The sequence below is a fragment of the Mytilus edulis genome, chromosome 7 (genome assembly GCF_963676685.1).
Source record: "Mytilus edulis chromosome 7, xbMytEdul2.2, whole genome shotgun sequence".
In the NCBI taxonomy this organism is placed as follows: Eukaryota; Metazoa; Mollusca; class Bivalvia; order Mytilida; family Mytilidae; genus Mytilus; species Mytilus edulis.
The window spans coordinates 65,683,737-65,703,904 of NC_092350.1; the positions used below are offsets into that span (position 1 = coordinate 65,683,737).

At 32.1% G+C, this 20,168-nt stretch overlaps 1 protein-coding gene across 1 annotated transcript; it reads right to left on the bottom strand.

The window, feature by feature from the left end:
• Positions 1–1,280: 1,280 nt before the first annotated feature.
• LOC139483588 (uncharacterized) lies at positions 1,281–10,250 on the bottom strand. Its single transcript, XM_071267590.1, has 5 exons — positions 9,859–10,250; positions 9,054–9,119; positions 3,024–3,110; positions 2,321–2,449; positions 1,281–1,666 (listed from the first exon to the last, which is right to left on the bottom strand). The coding sequence occupies exons 2-5, from the start codon at positions 9,087–9,089 to the stop codon at positions 1,442–1,444; spliced, it is 477 nt and encodes a 158-aa protein (XP_071123691.1). The 5' UTR covers positions 9,090–9,119; positions 9,859–10,250; the 3' UTR covers positions 1,281–1,441.
• Positions 10,251–20,168: the final 9,918 nt, after the last annotated feature.

Here is a 20,168-nt window from a genome sequence, read left to right on the forward strand (position 1 = left end):
ACAAGTCAGGGGTTCAGCTAGCTATAAAACCAGGTTTAATCGACCCTTTTCTACATAAGAAAATGTCTGCACAAAGTCAGGAATATGGAAGTTTTTTCCATATGTATACCGAATAGCGCTCAGCCATTGTTAGTTATAAAAAATGTACGAAAGGGATGTTTGATGGGACCGGTCCAAGAGAACTATCCATTTGCAAAGAACACAGCTCCTATCGCTGTTTATTACTTGACATTACCTAATTATATGTTCAAATTGTTTGTATTTGCACATCACCATATGTGTATTGCTTTGTTTGTTATTTGCTTATCAATAGTCCAATACTTGGACTTAGTTTCAATTGAAATATTTAATTTGACGAATTGTTTAAATTGCACTGACTAATTAAGTAATGTAAAGTATAAAACACTAGTAAGTAGAAACAAATGTAAAACAAATGGTGCAAATATTACACTTTACAGCTGCCATTTCAAATTTGAATTTTAATGTCATATTTTCAAAAACCATTCTAGAAATTTGTAACACGCCGTTACAAATCTAGTGTTTCAAAAATTCAAATTAGTTTGGGATGATACATGTAGTACCTTGATAAGAAATTCTTCGAACGGGTATAAATGTTTCCAACCATTAAAACATCGACAATGTTTGTTGTTATTGGAACATTGGCAATGAGAGAACCATTTTATCGGAAGAGGTTTTGAAACAATATTCATTTTGTTATTATTGCCTGGTTTGGTCTATTATCAGGTCTTTTTAAATATTTGTGATATTAATCAGAAATTAAATAAAAACTAAAACAACAAAAATATCCGAGGAGCATATTCATATGGTGTAATTTCTTTACATAATTGGGGGTTCATTGGTATGCTGTCTTTTTCATTAAAAAAGAAGACCTGGTTTGATTCCCAGTGAGACAATTCTCCACAAGAGACTAAATGACACAGAAAAAAAGACTTGATATGATTCCCAATGGTTAAACTCTCCACAAGAGACCAAATGACACAGACAAATTAACTATAGGTCTCCGTATGACATTTGAGAGTGCGCAAAATCCATACTATATAGTCCGATATAAAAGTTCCCAAAATGACAAATGAACACAATTCTAATGAGAAAATTAAAGGCCCAATTTGTGTACAAAAAAATGAACGAAAAAAAGTCTGCAACACAGCAACAATCGACTACCACTGAATTACATGCTGTTAAAGTTGTTTTAAAATGGAATACACAGTGTTCAATGATTTATAAAATAATGGTTACTTGAGAAAATCGTATCTCCGAAATATAGACGTTAATTTTTATTTTTCAAATTGCGTTTAATAATTTACATATTATGTTTTCATGTTTATGCAAAAAGCCATATGTTTTAATTTTGATACTAGAAGGAAAAACAAACACGGATAAGAGTTCCAGAAAGCAAATGCTGAATATATATCCTATACAGTTATATCTTGTAAGGTGGTGGTGATTGATTATTGACTCCTTGACCTGGAGCAGCAGCTGTAAACTGTGGTGTAGAAACCGGATATTGTTGCGTCATCATTCCTGCAGGATAAACACCAGTATGCGCGGCAGATACGTTCTGTCCGGGTACAGTCTGAATAATTTGGGTATTTGGCATTCTAAGTACATTTGTTTGCTGTCCGGCAGTGATGTACACGAATGTTCTCTGTAAACAGAACAGAAAAAGCAGACATTAGTTTAACTATAGTATCAACAATGTGCATTATGTTGACACATATAAAACACTTTCTTATACCTTAAAAAGCAACTAATTGTGTTTAGCATTTTTTTTTCGGATAATCAGCTGATACAGTATTGATCCCCTGAAAACTGAGTTTATCTATTAAATTGTTCTACTTAATGTTTATTAACAAATTATCGTAATTATCGCAATGTACATGTAGCACATGTACATAAATACAGGCTGTAAATCTATTCAAAGCGAGGATAACATTGAAAATGACAATGGGCAATGTGGTCAAGAGAAAACAACCCGACCAAAGGGTTAAAAGAAACAGACAAAGGTCAACGATGAACCTGTAACACAGCGTGAAAATCCCACCCGAGATGGTTTTAAATGAAGTGTTACTTTAAACAGGGAATTTTCGCGGCATGCAGTTTTATTTTCGGGGTAAGAGTTGAAACACGACAATTAAACGACCGCGAATATTTCCAAATGATTCATAAAACAAAACTTATAGAGAACACGACCGGGACATCGTCAATTCAAAACGGCGCGAATGTAGATTTTGTTGGGAAATCGAGAAGTAAAGACGACGCGAAAATATCCCGGATTACAGTATTGAAATAAATTACTTACCTCTGATGAACCAAATGATGAGAAGCAAAAGCAGAATGACGATGCAACTATGGCTATGACCAATTCAACAAAACCCAACAGTGCAATGATAGACGACAACACTGCAGCTCCACTTTTATATTCTGCTCGCTATACAAATACATAATTAGTTATTTTATAAATATTTGAATTATTATATAGAATAATAACACTCAAAATAACCATTTGATAAGAATATAATCGCTGTGATCTCTTATTGTCTGTATTGTCTGTTTATTACACGATTATTGGTTGCATTATTTATATGTCTTGCTTCTTAAAAGCTTTAATATGATGTTAAGTTTGGATATAATAACGACATTATAATGTTCATATCTTTAGAAATTGACGGTAATTCTTCTACAGTCATTAAGAGTTGAACAATATGGTAAATGAAATGTATACAGTTAATGACTGTTTGTTTTCATTCTAGATGACGTTTTGGCTATTTAGTTTGTACGGTTACTGTATTATTGGTATACATCTTCTTTATTTGAACTACCTAAATTCTGGTTTTACTAATTTTAAAATTTTCTCACGATAACTCAGAATAGACATTAAATAAAGACAATTTGTATCATACATTGTTCAGGAAGCGAATTCATACAAATACATTTTTTTGTTTTATGAGTGTGTGCGTATACACAAAAACTCAAATAAAAAAGGTGAATAGAATGTTTCTTACGAAAATCGCTCCGACAACTCCCAAACTAAATACTGTTGGTACAAATGTCGATGCCCCAACAATACAACAAACCATGAACGCAATTTTCTGTAATAAAATACAAGTGTATATATTTTTCAGTGCTGTTAAATATAACGTCAAAGAAAATAGAAGCAAGTAATCAAACGCACACACACACACATTTATATTTCATTTTGTTGAAGTGTTGTCCGTTGTCTACACTACAAACTCCTCAGAGTCTGAATTGACCAGTTTTTGTGCTCGACCAGTAAAACCGAGCACACATTTTACTCGACTAGTCTCGACATTGTCTCGACTGTACTTAACTGTACTTAAGTGTACTCGACTAGGTCTCGACTTTACTTAATTAGTCTGATTCAGTACTTGATGATCTTTGTGTAGTCTGAAATGGTCTTGACCAAGGCTTGACCTGTCTCGACCTGTCTTGACTAGTCTTGACTAGTCTCGACCTGTCTCGACTAGTCTCGACTAGTCTCGACTCAGTCTCAACCAGTCTCGACCTGTCTCGACTCAGTCTCAACCAGTCTCGACCTGTCTCGACTAGTCTTAACCTTCAAATTTAATTTTGACTGGTGTAAATCAGCCCATCTAACTAAATTTAAATATTGATCTTACAAAATTCAAGTTTATTAGGTAGTTTGATTTATTTCTTTGAAATGAAAGAATTTAATTTTACAATATGTAAAAATAACTAGAGGCTCTCAAGAGCCTGTATCGCTCACCTGATTCTACTTGGTTTTTGGAAATCATATGAAAAAATATAAAATTTGGCTAAAAGTGACAACACAACCTCATTGATAAGGAAAGGAACATGTTTAATTTCATTCACAAGTCCCCCACTGGCGGCCATCTTGGATGGCGGATCGGCTACAAAGTAACAACACTTGGTAAGCACCTCATAAGGAACATTCATGCCATGTTTGGTTTTATTCTATTCAGTGGTTCTCTAAAAGAAGTCATTTGTATGCATTTCCCATAGGGTCCTATGTTAAACTAAGTACCCTGCTGGCGGCCATCTTGGATGATAGATCTGCTACAAAGTAACAACACTTGGTCAGCACCTCATAAGGAACATTCATGCAATGTTTAGTTTTATTCCATTCAGTGGTTCTCTAAAAGAAGTCATTTGTATGCATTTCCAATAAGGTCCTATGTTAAACTAAGTCCCTGCTGGCGGCCATCTTGGATAATGGATCGGCTACAAAGTAACAACACTTGGTCAGCACCACATTAGGAACATTCATGCCATGTTTGATTTCATTGCATTCAGTGGTTCTCTAAAAGAAGTCATTTGTATGCATTTCCCATAGGGTCCTATGTTAAACTGTCCCATGCTGGCGGCCATCTTGGATGATGGATGGGCTACAAAGTAACAACACATGGTCAGCACGGTATAAGGAACATTCATGCAATGTTTGGTTTCATTCCATTCAGTTGTTCTCTAAAAGAAGTCATTTGTATGCATTTCCCATAGGGTCCTATGTTAAACTAAGTCCCCCGCTGGCGTCCATCTTGGATAATGGATCGGCTACAAAGTAACAACACTTGGTCAGCACCACATTAGGAACATTCATGGCATGTTTGATTTCATTCCATTCAGTGGTTCTCTAAAAGAAGTCATTTGTATGCATTTCCCATAGGGTCCTATGTTAAACTAAGTCCCCCGCTGGCGGCCATCTTGGATGATGGATTGGCTACAAAGTAACAACACTTGGTCAGCACTCCATAAGGAACATTCATGCTATGTTTGGTTTCATTCCATTTAGTGGTTCTCTAGAAGAAGTCATTTGTATGCATTTCCCATAGGGTCCTATGTTAAACTAAGTCCCCCGCTGGCGGCCATCTTGGATGATGGATCGGCTACAAAGTAACAACACTTGGTCGCCACTCCATAAGGAACATTCATGCTATGTTTGGTTTCATTCCATTTAGTGGTTCTCTAGAAGAAGTCATTTGTATGCATTTCCCATAGGGTCCCATGTTAAACTAAGTCCCCCGCTGGCAGCCATCTTGGATTATGGATCGGCTACAAAGTAACAACACTTGGTCAGCACTCCATAAGGAACATTCATGCTATGTTTGGTTTTATTTCATTCAGTGGTTCTCTAAAAGAAGTCATTTGTATGCATTTCCCATAGGGTCCTATGTTAAACTAAGTTCCCGGCTGGCGGCCATCTTGGATGATGGATCGGCAACAAAGTAACAACACTTGGTCAGCACCTCATAAGGAACATTCATGCCATGTTTTGTTTCATTCCATTCAGTGGTTCTCTAGAGGAAGTCATTTGTATGCATTTCCCATAGGGTCCTATGTTAAACTAAGTCCCCCGCTGGCGGCCATCTTGGATGATGGATCGGCAACAAAGTAACAACACTTGGTCAGCACCTCATAAGGAACATTCATGCCATGTTTGGTTTCATTCAATTCAGTGGTTCTCTAAAAGAAGTCATTTGTATGCATTTCCCATAGGGTCCTATGTTAAACTAAGTCCCCTGCTGGCGGCCATCTTGGATGATGGATCGGCTACAAAGTAACTACACTTGGTCAGCACCCCATAAGGAACATTCATGCTATGTTTGGTTTTATTCCATTCAGTGGTTCTCTAAAAGAAGTCATTTGTATGCATTTCCCATAGGGTCCTATGTTAAACTAACTCCCCGGCTAGCAGCCATCTTGGATGATGGATCGGCAACAAAGTAACAACACTTGGTCAGTACCTCATAAGGAACATTCATGCCATGTTTGGTTTCATTCCATTCAGTGGTTCTCTAAAAGAAGTCATTTGTATGCATTTCCCATAGGGTCCTATGTTAAACTAAGTCCCCCGCTGGCGGCCATCTTGGATGATGGATCGGCTACAAAGTAACAACACTTGGTCAGCACCTCATAAGGAACATTCATGCCATGTTTGGTTCCATTCCATTCAGTGGTTCTCTAGAAGAAGTTCAAAATGTAAATTGTTAACGACGACGACGACGACGACGACGACGGACGACGGACGCCAAGTGGTGAGAAAAGCTCACTTGGCCCTTCGGGCCAGGTGAGCTAAAAGTTATTATATAAAAATTCAGATAGGCATCTTTAATTTTTTTAATAACTTTTTCAAATCAACTTGGATTTTCATCAAACTATGCAGCTATCAACAAAAAGCTAAATGAAATGGGATTCAATAAGCTTGACATATATCTAAGATAGCTGCATAGTTTGATGAAAATCCAAGTTGATTTGAAAAAGTTATTAAAAAAATTAAAGTGTACTATCTCTATTTTGTCCGAATTGCAAATCCTAGCTTTTTTTTACCAAAATTACTTTAATTCTTAAATTTTACAGCAATACAACAAAAAACTAAATGAAATGGGATTCAGTAAGCTTGATATATATCTAAGATATCTGCATAGTTTGATGACAATCCAAGTTGATTTTAAAAAGTTATAAAAAAAAATAAAGATGCCTATCTGAATTTTTATATAATAATTTTTTTTTTACATATTGTAAAATTAAATTCTTTCATTTCACAGCAATAAATCAAACTACCTAATGAGCTTGAATTTTGTAAGATCAATATTTAATTTAGTTAGATGGGCTGATTTACACCAGTCAAAACTAAATTTGAAGGTCAAGACTAGTCGAGACAGGTCGAGACTGGTTGAGACTGAGTCGAGACTAGTCGAGACAGGTCGAGCCTTGGTCAAGACCATTTCAGACTCACAAAGATCATCAAGTACTGAATCAGTCTAATTAAGTAAAGTCGAGACCTAGTCGAGTACACTTAAGTACAGTTAAGTACAGTCGAGACAATGTCGAGACTAGTCGAGTAAAATGTGTGCTCGATTTTACTGGTCGAGCACAAAAACTGGTCAATTCAGACTCTGAGGAGTTTGTAGTGCTATCTATGTAAATGATATATAGAAAACGTTATATTTACATAATATTTCTTGTGTTTCATTGTAGAAATGGCCGAATGTTTGTCAATAAGTTGAAATTTACATACTGGGAGTATGGAAAAAAAATAATCACATATCAAACAAAAAAAATTGCAAGTCAAATCCAACAAAAAAAAAGGTTATGGTTGATTTCTGAAATTTTTATTATCTATCCCCTTATTTTCTTGATTTTGGTTATGTCATAGATCGAATTTGTCGTTCAGTGTATATTCACTTGTTTGTTTATATAAAAAAAGATGTGCATGGTTTCTCATGTGACACCCAACAAGAGACCATATGACACAGAAATAAACAACTTCCGTACGGCTCTCAACGATGAGAAAAGCACATAGCCTATAGTCAGCTATTAAAGTCCCCGAAATGACAGATGTAAAATAATTCATACGAGAAAAAACTAACGGCGTTTCTTTTATGTTTTCATATTTGTTTAAACTGAGTTCAGCCTTTTCAATTATCTTTTATAGTGTGTCTTTCTATGTTGTGATGATACACTTATGATTTAGGTAAGGGTGAAGGTTTGGTACCTATTCAAAACGTTAAACCTGTTGTATTTTTTTCTTGTTTTTTTTTATATAGACCGTTGATTTTGCCCGTTTGAATGGTTTAAACTAGCCATTATATGGGTCCTTTATAGATTGCTGTTCGGTCTGATTCAAGGCTCCGTGTTGAAGACCATACTTTGAAGTTTACGTGTTGAAGGCCGTATATTGACCTATAATGGTTTACTTTTATAAATTGTTATTTGGTTGGAGAGTTGTCTCATTGACACTCACACCAACTCTTTCTATATCTATTTGACCTATATTGTCTACTTTTACAAATTATGACTTGGATGGTGAATTGTCTCATAGACAATCTCACCGCATCTTCGTAAATCTATATAATTTGCCCCAATGTGTCGGAAGGGTGAGCAGATGTTGGCTCGTATGTGAAACCGATCAAAGTTTCTATGACAACACATTATGATCATTTTCAATATTTATATAGTGAATTATCTACTTAGTAATTAAAATTACTCTAATCACATCATAAAACAATCAATGCAGTTAAACAAGGTGTTAAACTTTAAAACAATCAATGCAATAAAAATGAAATAAAATTTTGAACCCATATAAACAGGAAACAGAACAGTTAAACAAAATATTCATAACTAAAAGGCATTTACTACAACGAAAAGAACATAGATAAAAAGTCAATGTCAGTGTAAAAAGTTAAATATAATCAATGAAAAGGAATGTAAAATAATGGTTTTTTTTCATAAAAAGTTCAATTAAGTGTTTATGTCTCAATAACGATAATGGTTTTCGTAGTGTTTTCCATTGCCGGCTTTGTACCCTGTAAAGAACACTCTAAAAAATTCAAGAGAAGATAAAAATACCAAAAGAGACATCTAAACTCATAAGTCAAAAACAAACACTGCATAGACCATGGCTGAAAATAAACAAATACTGACAGTCAAGCAACAGTATATACAAAATAACACCAACAACTAAAGACTGAGCAACGCGAACCAAACCAACACTGAGGATGATATCAGATGCATAGGAAGGAGGTAAGCAGATGTTACAGCCATCGTGCAATGTCATGTTTTCTGTGACAAAACAAAATTACTCTAAATATTAAGTATTCTATGTTATGCTTATACATTGTTAAGCATACAATATGGAACGAGTGTTGCTCATTCATGTCATTGTTGGAGGAATTCTTTATGATTTTGAAAAAGTTCAAAATATTTTTATTTGAATACTTATATATGTTGTCTGCTCTATGGTCGGGTGGTTGTCTCTTTGACACATTCCCTATTTTCATTCTCATTTTTATTATAACGCTCTTTGTATAGCTTCTTGCATTAATGAATATACCGATGTATATTTGATCTTATGGTTGGCGTAGTTATCCTTATCCTTAACGGTAGTTTTAGTGCTTCCCTGATTGTTCAAGGTTAGGGATTTAAAGACAAATTTGATTTTATCGTCTTTGTAGAAATTCAATTGTTTTCATAAACCATGTCTTTTGAATTAAGTTATGTTTGATTGTTTATTGTAAATAAATACTAGTGCTTACCAAACATTTCCAGCTACTTTGACGCCTTGGGGTCATGCAAAATGGAAAAGTTCCTGTTAGTATAAACTATAAAAGATATGAAAAAAGCTGATCACTGAATGACAATATAAGTGCGTGTTTTTTTTTATTTTTTTATTACCAGGTAAATATAATTGGAATCACTATCAAAAATTATTCAATTAATCAAATGCGACATAAATCAAGTTTAAAAAAAAATCTGATCAATATATGTCTGAGGGGAAAAATTGCAAGGACAATCATTCGTATACTATTTATTATTTTGTGTTTTGCCGTTAACAAAAATGTAGTATTAATCCTCAAAAAGCCTTTGAACATGATTGACACGTCTGTTTGCACATTCTCAAGATAATGCTCACAAAGATGATATTCGAATGTTAAGTCAGTTTTTTTTACAAGATACCGCCGTTAAATCATTGTTTCCTTAAATGTTAAAGCATCAAGCCCTAAAACAAAGAGTAAAAAAACCAAAACTGACTCATTATGAGATAATTGGTCTTCATAAGCCCCAGTGAATACAAATTATTTAATCTTGAATTTGTATAATGCAACCAAAGAAAAAAAATTACACAAACATAAAAAAATGCATTTTCATTTTAATAATCAGTATTTCGAATGATTTGGTTTTTTACGTTGTGTGTGTTTTTTGTGTGTGAAGGGAAAACTTTCAATGGGATTTAAAGTGTACACTTTTTTCATTTGGTTTCTTTATCTTATTGATAAAATGTAGTATTTTTTTTTAAATTTTGATATAATAAAAACAAATTAAAATAGTTTAACATCTCACCCATCCTGAAAAAATGACACAAATTATATCGTAAACAAGGAGTGATGATGCATAGCCATAACGATCACACGGATAGTGATAACATCATAATTGTAATTAGAGTTATCATTGTAATCACAATTTTTACTGAGATTTACACTGTCAGTGATTACTCCAGCTAAACTCAGAATGCCACATAATACACCAATCCCAATCTGTATCCCGCCAAACACCCTCAGCGTCTTCACTCGATATTCGTTGGAGGCTTCGTTATCTGTATTCTGTATAGTCATGGTCACTGGTTGATTTTTGTTTCAACTAAATAGGTTTTTCACATGTACATGTATCCGTTAAAATGAGAAATAGAATATGAAACTATTAACAGTAGATATAAAAGATAGGTTACTCATTGGACGACATAGATGAAGAGAGAAGAATATGAACTGCTATTGAATATTAAACTATGTTTGATAAATATGAGTGTTGTTTTTTCTGTTAATTCTAATCAATTATCAAGGACGGTTCGTTGCTGAAAATGAAAATAACTTATCGAATAGTGTTGTTTTTAATTAAGTTCAAGCACTCACATTTTTTTTTACTTTCGTCATGAGCTGTGTTCCTGATGATTGTTAATCAAGAAATTCGCGTCACACAGAAATTTTATTATTTGTTTTTCCTGTATATGCACTAAAAATAAAATATTTTTAAAACATCTGGATACTGAGTTTCTTTTGTGTTTTGTAACGAAATATATTGTAAGTTAGACATTATGACTTTCTACTAGTTAGGTCAATTGTCCCTTCATGTCCTGTGAGCTATTGATACCACTTGGTCCATGTAAACTTAGTTTCAAATTCTCTCTAAACCAATTGCAATCTATCCCTCAATGTTCAACAATGTATCTCATATAACGTATGCATTTTTCTACACTGCAACATACCAACATGGTCACAATGACTTTAAAATGCCGATAACTGTCAATCATCTTATAACATAACCACTTTTATAATAGATATACAACTTTAACAAAACCAAAATGCCCAAAATGTCAATATCTATGAAAACTGTTGACTGCTTTATATGCCTTCAAAATGACAAGATAAGTTATTAAATCAACGAATTCTATAGTTTCTTGTATTATTTTGAAAATTTGTGTAATTGGTTTTCATGAACCAGTGTATGACCAAAAACTAATCATCGTACAAAATTCCGATATCTTTTGTAATTAGGTTGACTTCTGGTCAAATAATTCATATTTCCCAGAAAAAAAGACGGAAACAATTAACAAATCCAGACATGTAAGTGAATAATGGATCAAAGCATCAACACATTTCAAGGAAGAACTCAAAGCAATGTTCTCAATGTTTATGAATTTGATTTTACAGTAGCAACAGAAAAAAAATCAGCACTAGTGATTGCAACATGTTCGTCACTAGTTGCGATGTGAATTTTGAAAATAAACGTGATCAAAATCCGAACCGCATTACCTCCATGTCTGCATTACAGCCCATATTTTCTAGAATGTAAGCAATATGGTTTTAATGGTACACACATTATTATAATTAAACCAGCAATGACCTCATAATATTTTTGAATGAAAACGTTGTTTTGTATAGAACACATGTCCCTATAGTAACGAAACATTTTGGGTAAGGAATGACATGATAATATGTAAGTGTGTGTGTTGATCTTGAAGGACGTTTGTATGCTCGTTTTTATATCGACAAAAAACTAAGTATTCAAAAGTATATGAAAACACTTATATTAAATGTTGTAGCACATATTTCATTTTTTTTTTACAAAGATCGAAAATACAACATTTGTACAAAGGGGCTAATCGAATATGAATATCGGAACACGACGAAAATAAAGACACCAGTCAGTCTTTGAACAACTTTTAAAAAAAAAAATAAAATACTTTTAACTTAATTTAAAATTAAAAAATTAAATTAAAAAAAAAATAACAGGTGTCTTCTATCCCGTCGGCAATTGATATTGAAAATACAATATGAATTTAGAATCATTGTTGAAATTAAAACTACATCGTAATAATCGTAAGACAGAAGTAGCACAGACATTTATTTGCTTTGTGATTACATGGATTACGAATTTCAAAGATGAAATAATTGATACTTGATAACTGCAACTTCTACCCCTTCGTGGTTAATGTAGAGTGCTTAGTTTTTTTTTCGATATGAAAGTTTAAGATTTAAAACATGATAAACGTCATCTTCTATTAGAATATAGATAATATTTGTAAACAAATGTGTGGATGTACTGTGTATAACATTATCAACATTGATTTTGAGTACACAGTGACACTAAAGAGATAAAAATTAAAGTACACACTTCTATATCTTATAAACAACCCTAACTGATGAACCGACAGAAGATAAATTATCAAAGATAATTAATACAAGAAAGCTTAATTGTCTCTTGTAAAATGAAAGTGAAAATGATACATTTTCTCTGAATTTTTTCACTTTAAAATTCAGATAACCCGCGCTTGTTATTAAAAGAAATCAACACGAAAAAAAAAATTCGAAAAATTTATAAAAACATAGATAACAAACAAAAGGATTAAAGGATATAGCGGTAATCGTGTTACACATGTAACGATATACTTGTACATGTACTCTATGTTAATACGAGAACAAAAACCGTAAATAATTTTCGAATAGCTAATTCGAAAGGTATATTTTAAATCAGTCTTAGACATGTTTTATCGTTCAGTCCATAGGTATACTTCGCGAAAGAAATAGAGAATATTTATAGCATGTAGTCCGATTGAAGAAAACTAATCTAAATTTGTCATAATAAATTTGAAACAACTCTTACCTGAAGTTTACTTGTAGATACACTACTTCCCCTTTATTGTGATAAATACTGACGCTTATTTTATTTTATAATATCAAATCTTTTATCTCATTGATAAAATTTGGGGTTTTACCTCGGAAAACCCTACCGAGCGTACTGGTTTTGATAAAACAATATTGATATATTTATCAATAATATTTACATTTTGATTAATTTAATTCGTCCAGGAATAATCAAAATTATATTTTCAAATGTCAATTGAAAACGGCGGATACAAAAGTGTTATTGCACGGTTATTTTTTAGGCTTTATAAACACCGATATGTCGTCATCTTATGAATTTCGTGATTTTTGTAATGGTTTCTCACTATGGGTTTATGTTTAATGCAAATTTTAAAAAGAGCTCAAATTGTAGAAGTTTTATGTTTTCTCTACAAAAGGTAATGTAAAAGCCTCTTATTATCTTCAGAAATATTTTTCAAACAATAACAATAGTCGATTTAATGCTGTTACACAATTAATCGCAAATGAAAAGTAAAATCACAAAAATTCTAAACTCCGAGGAAAATTCAAAAGGAAAAGTCCGTAATCAAATGGCAAAATCAAAAGCTCAAACACATCAAACGAATGGATAACAACTGCCATATTCCAGACTTGACACAGGCATATATAACAATATGAAAAAAAAAATTAATGCCAATGCAGAATAATGTATTCTTGGTCCGTGACACCGGCAATAACATTAATGTTACCTTTTGTAAACGTAGCACCTTTTAGAAAATGTAATCAATTCCTGAAAACGAGGTTAAGAAGAAATATAATCGTATACACTATTTGTTTAAAAAGACATAATGTTATACATTTTACATCAAATCTGAGGTAAAGATATTATTTCAAAATGTTCAAACAGATGAAAATACGCTGTGTCTTTCTTTTTTGAAAGATACTTTGGTAATCTAACGTCATGTCAGTTGATTAAAATATTTAAAAAAAAAATCAGATTACCCTTGATATTACGTACATAATTTATCAACATTTTTCGATTGGCAAAAAAAGATACTGTAATTGAGGATTTGTTTGCTAATAAGTTCTAATCAGTTATGCAAAATAACATGAGTGAGGATTTGGTGGATCCGGTGGTGGAGGCGGTGGAGGTGGTGTCCACGCTACTGGCTTGTCATCAGCAACATCATTGAAATCATCAGCAAGTGGTCTTGCGCCTAAATCAAGATAACTTTCTGTAATAAGCATAAATGTTATTACATATAACATGTCATAACGAACAACGTTATATTGTGACTTCTGTCAACTTATCACTTTGAATAAACATAAACATTATTCCATATTACGTGAACAACATTGTATTGATTTTGTGCTTTGCCAAGTATTAAAGCGTCATAGTCACATGTCTTTATGAACAACGTTATATTGTGTACTCTGTCAAGAAATTTAGCGCCACAATCATCTTGTACTCTGCCCAGTATTAAAGCGCCATAATCACATAATAAACATAAACGTTATAACATATAACGTGTCTTTAAATGTAAACTATATTGTGTACTCTTCATAGTGCTATAGCACCATAATTGATATACGTTACTAGTATTACATAATTTATGTAATTTTTTTATGAACAACGTAATAATGTGTACGACATTAACAAACACGTTATTATATATATAACGTGTCTTTATGAACAACGTGATAATGTGTACTCTGTAAAGTATCATAGCGCCAAAATCACCCGACATTAACAAAAACGTTATTATATATTAGGTGTCTTTATGAACAACGTAATAATGTGTACTCTGTCAAGTATTCTAGCGCCACACATAAACGTTGTAACAAATAACATGTTTTTATAAACAATATCAATGAAAGCAATATTGGTACACAATGACTACACATTTGTTTCTGAACTATAAAGTGTGCCAACGTTTCCTCGTGTTCATAAAAAGTACAGAGACTCTATACATTTACATGACTAGTTCATAAAACAATGACAACGTTTTGAAATGAATTGTCATCATGAAACAATACATAAATTTTAGGTCGATAGAGCAGATTATTACACCTATAAATATCGTCAACCGAGGCGACGTGTCCCCCTCAGCTATGTATTGTGTAGGAATTGTTTTTGCTGTTACAGTTATTGTAAACACAAATAATATTGACGTCAATAACAATCGAGAAATTGTTACATGTTTAAACATATCTCAATAACATATAAAGACAGGTTAAGTGAAATTAATTGTTTATTTTACTTTTATTTCAGAAAATGGGATTTCAACAATTTTTATTATCGTTTGTTTATGTTTTATGTTTTGAAGACATTTAGTTTCAAATTTGTGTTTTCTGTATTTTTGTATGACTGTTTAGTAGAATGCTTATATGTGAATGACTAGTTTTATGACTTCATTTACAATGTATCATCTCAGATAACTCATTCATCAAAGTCAAACGATGTGATAGTAAGATTAGAATAGCCCTGACAATTCATGATGTTGCAGCTAGTATCTGACTTATCAATCAATTGATATTTTACAACGGGTGTATCAACAAAATGTTTGAATTACGTCATATCAGAATATTTAGTTTGTCATGTTTCCTTCACTGTGCTTCTATCGTTATTCAACAAAACATATATTAAACTGCTTTCAATTACACAGTGTGTGTTCTTGACATTGAATTTAGTTAGTGTTAAACTGTGAAATGAACATATCGATTGTTTGCCATTGTATAATGTATAATGTAACGTTCTTATATTTGCAATAAATTTTCTCCACAAGAACAATCACAAAAATGTAACTACTGATGTGTGTGTTAATAACGCACACCCACTATTTGTTAATTTTAAAAACTTTAAGTACTCTTACCTGTAGATGACGATGACGGTGAAAGCAAAGTAAATCGTGTTGGGTCTGCATTTACTCATCTGTGATATAAATACATTTACAAAATATGGCACATTAGTCTTAAATTGACCCTCTCAGTCTAAAACGTCACTATGTCATTTAAAAATGCACTTGTCTCCAGTCAACATGACATTCGGTTTGTCCTATTTGTGATTTTTTTCAAACTTCTATGTTTTTTCCAGATTTCTATTGCAAAAGATGTATTTCTAGCAATCTTTGTATATGTTTTGGTTTCCATATATGATTAATTAATAAACATTTACTCATATTTTTCATATAAATATTGTTTCAATTTCTAAAAAAATATTTGTTGATATTTCTTGCTAATCTAACTTGTTATATTAATGCGAAACCAGTTTTTATTGAAGGTTAACTTTGTAAAAAAAAATTGCAGGGACATCGTTTTAATTTCTAATTTATAGTACTTGCTTTGGCTGATCTTTTATCACTTCTTAGAACTGTTCAAATCATGTTTGACATATTCATTAAGGTCTTTCATTTAGGCGAGGAAAGACCTTATTGTTTTTTTTTATTTTTGAAGTTAGTTGACACATAGTACATTTTTTTAGTAGCATAGATATAATTTAAACAGCACATATAATAAACGAATAGTCTTCTGCATTACTTTTATATTTTTGTCAAGGGAAAGCAAAAATTGAAATGTTGTATCATTTCTGGTGGCTAAGTTTACTCATTCCTAGTATTGTATTATTGAGGTTATATTCAGCTCAGAAGTCAATACCCATAAATTGTCCTTTTATAAAGTTTGAAATGATATAGGCAAAGTTGACCTGTTAGATTTTGATATTTAACGGTCCTTGTTATATAGTCTTTTAATCGTTTCGGTTCTTATATATCCTTGGCTTTTAAACGCTTTTGATTTTAAACATCTTGATCTGTATTGCCCTAGCACGCTCTAGTTACGGCCGCAATTTTATTTTATAAATCTTTTGGATCTACATGTTACCAAATAAACTTCTAAGAAACACAATGTTTTAAGAACTACATGGTTTTAAAACTTAAACACCTTAAAAATTGAAGTTAAATTTGTAACAAAGAACAGTAGTTTTCGATTTCTGCTCGACTAAATATTGCAATAAAAATTGAGAAATTTGGTATGAGTGCCAATGAGAGAACTCTCTATCCATGTCATAGTTTGTAAAAGTAAACCATTAGAGGTCAAAGTATGTTTTTAAACAAGGAATAAATGACTAGTGGAAAACCTTTCAAACAAAAAAAAACCAACGATCTAATCTATATAAAAAGCGAAAAACGAGAAATATTTATGAACCACATCAACAAACAACAACCACTGAACATCTGGTTCAAGATTGTTTAGTTTACAGACAATATGTAGTGCTGTTCAATCGTTATATTTTACTAAATTGTATTTATTATTTCTATGTTCAAATATTTTTTCATGAAAAATGCTGTCTGTCTTCCGTCTTCTTATTATAGACTATCCTCAGTAATTTTTTCAATATATTACGTCCATTGCTGTATAAAATCATGGACGAAGAATAGCTGGCGATATACGACTGCAAGGAGTATTGATTTCTACACCAGCACAAAAAGTTATATTCCCTTGAATAACAAATCATGAACATAGTTACCGAACTAGGAAATGTAGCTTCGCACGTGGTGATCTTATACAAAAGATGGTTGCTAAGGGGTTCTTTTGCCATTTGGTATCCGTTCGGTGAAGACAACTTGTGCTTATATAAGGCTGTTCAAATATTTAACTTCTGCATCAACAAATTATAGTCCTTTGTTTTACCATTAGTATCTGCTGACAAATAAAATTGAGAATGGAAATGGGGAATGTGTCAAAGAGACAACAACCCGACCAAATAAAAAAACAACAGCAGAAGGTCACCAACAGGTCTTCAATGTAGCGAGAAATTCCCGCACCCGGAGGCGTCCTTCAGCTGGCCCCTAAACAAATATATACTAGTTCAGTGATAATGAACGCCATACTAATTTCCAAATTGTACACAAGAAACTATAATTAAAATAATACAAGACTAACAAAGGCCAGAGGCTCCTGACTTGCGACAGGCGCACAAAAAAAGTTTTAGTAATGTGTGTAAACACTCATGGATGATGGCAGACGTACGTTTTTTTTTTTATATCAAACGCACTTGTATTAAACCTTTTGCAACAAAAACTCACTGTTGCATTTGGTTTTTTATTGTGGCTTTTTACTGAAAAATAATCAGATGTTAGTCTGCTGCAGATCAGTTACAAATTAAATACAAACCTGTATTTTAAACGGGGATTATAAAGAGGTCTTTTTTCAAAATCATTTACATTGCAAAAATCCGGCAATCCTAGAAAAACTATTGTCAATGCGAATAAAATAATAGTATCTACATCATTGTCTTATTATGGGTATGTTAGAATTGTATCAGTGACAGTAAATCAAATTTGAAAAAAAATCGTGAAACTGATAATAACTATTAACTTCTAGCGTTAAAAGCTCTAGATTTCTTCTATGTCTTTCTTTGGATTTATTGTCTCTTAAAGAATCGGTTCGATCTGCATCTTCAATTATATGAATATCTAAGGAACCCAATATAACATAGTTTCAACACTTTATTCCTTGTTGCAGTTCAGTTTATAACAAAAACAGATTTAAGTTTTACCTCCCAACTAAATATTTCAATATTGCTTAGTTGAAAAGACTGTGCTTAGTTCTGTTCAAATGTAAAATATCTTAAAATCCGTGTTATGCTTTTTTGTGCATATTCTTACATCTATTTTGTAATAATTACTGTTCATAGAATTCCAAAAAAAAAGTTAGACAATGACTGACTTCGATTATTAAGAAGAAACTTATAATTTGTCTTATTGTTAAAGACCCTACGATATCCTGTGCTTACATACTCTTTTTAAAAATTTTAAGGTAAGATGATAGTGTCTCATTGGCGATCATACCTCATTTTCTTATGTTAATACTGTTGCAATGTCTGATGGTATTTATTTGAAGTTTTGTTACAGTTGCTTATTCCTATTGAATGATTATTTATTTAGAGTGTTAATTCCAATTTTCAAGAGCGTACAAAATTAGTGTTCCACTGTAACAAACACGTATTTCAATCGTTATTAGTTTCGATCACCCTTAGGATATTGCTAAGTTTCATGTGTATTTTTTGCGTCAGCGTATATATTTCTTGAATTGTGTTCCAATTTATAGCTTTGTTAAATGTGTTAAATAACTTGTATAATGTCATTTAAAAAAATATTATTGTTATAGTCATACATTAAAATAGTTTCCGAATGCATGTAAAGTTAAACATAGAACCGAATTTGTAAGAAAGTTATTCCCCATCATTTAATTATCAAATACATGTAGCACTAACTCGTTTGTATCTATTAAAATCATGTAGAGACCTGTGAGTATCCTAGGTAGAAAGAGGGTGGAAGTTGATTGGTTCTTTCTAACTATTTTGATGATTTTCTTATTTTCTTCTTTTTGTCTTGTGAACGATGAAAAGCACAATTCTTGCTTATCTACAGTTTAAACCTCTGAAGCATGTTGATTACATTTGTGTAACAAAAATATATTCTGAACATTTGGCCTTCTTTTGATATGACAATTTATGAATGGGTACTTCCATATTTACATGTAGGATTTTTAGTGATTATCAATACACCAATATTTAAAATGGTCAATTACTACAAATTATGTAAAATAACTCGCTTAACCAAATAAGTCATGTATGCCTTGCGTTTAATTATTGTAAATGAATTGGCACATTTAATACAGATAAGGACATTAAATATGCATAGACAGTTATAAACCATTGAGAAAACAAACATTTACAGCATAAAGTTAACAAATGTAATATTTCCTCTAATTATCCATATTTATCATAGAAACATGCCAGTTAGTATTGTCCAGCTTTAAATGAGCCAAACAAGTTATGAAGGTTCGTATTATACCGTTTTGTTCTTCCTGGGGGTTGTTGCGATACAGCTTCTGAGTGCTGACTGGATTCTGAGCTTTCTGTAATTACTGAGTACTTGAGTAATTAAATTATACAATCATCAGATGCCTTTTTCTATTTTTGTTTTCGTCAGTGACCAGTTTGTGAAACGGATCTGTAGTATCAAATTATGTTTGACCAATGCATATGATTCCTTTCCATCGAACATATTTTTCGACAATAGTTTATAATCAATGCCACTACTGGTTAAATTTTTTTTAAATAACTAGCTAGTTATACCTTTTTTTGCGGCTTATTATTTGAAACCCATTTCTATGACTGGTTTGGCGTCTTTTGGAAATCAATAATTGAACAGTGAAATTAAGAGAAAAAAAAATCGTTGAAACAATCTGGCCATATACATGTACTTATTACAATACATTTATACCACTGTTATACAACACATACACTTGCTTAATTCAAATTTGCCATAACGTAGCTACGCATACAAATCAATTTATAAAACACATACTACTGATTCGAGTCTCTAAATACACTTTATCTACAGTTTAAAAAGTATAATAAATATTACCTTCTCTGTTACGTGATATCCAGTTTCGGTGTACACTTTCTACTTTAGATTGACGTTCTCTTGAATACACCATATTATC

Coding starts and splice junctions, on each gene's coding strand:
- LOC139483588 (XM_071267590.1), bottom strand. CDS start 9,089: ATGACCCCAAGGCGTCAAAGTAGCTGGAAATGTTTG. Junction 2,450..3,023: donor GAGTTGTCGGAGCGATTTTC/GTAAGAAACATT, acceptor GTATTTGTATAG/CGAGCAGAATATAAAAGTGG. Junction 1,667..2,320: donor CATCATTTGGTTCATCAGAG/GTAAGTAATTTA, acceptor TTCTGTTTACAG/AGAACATTCGTGTACATCAC.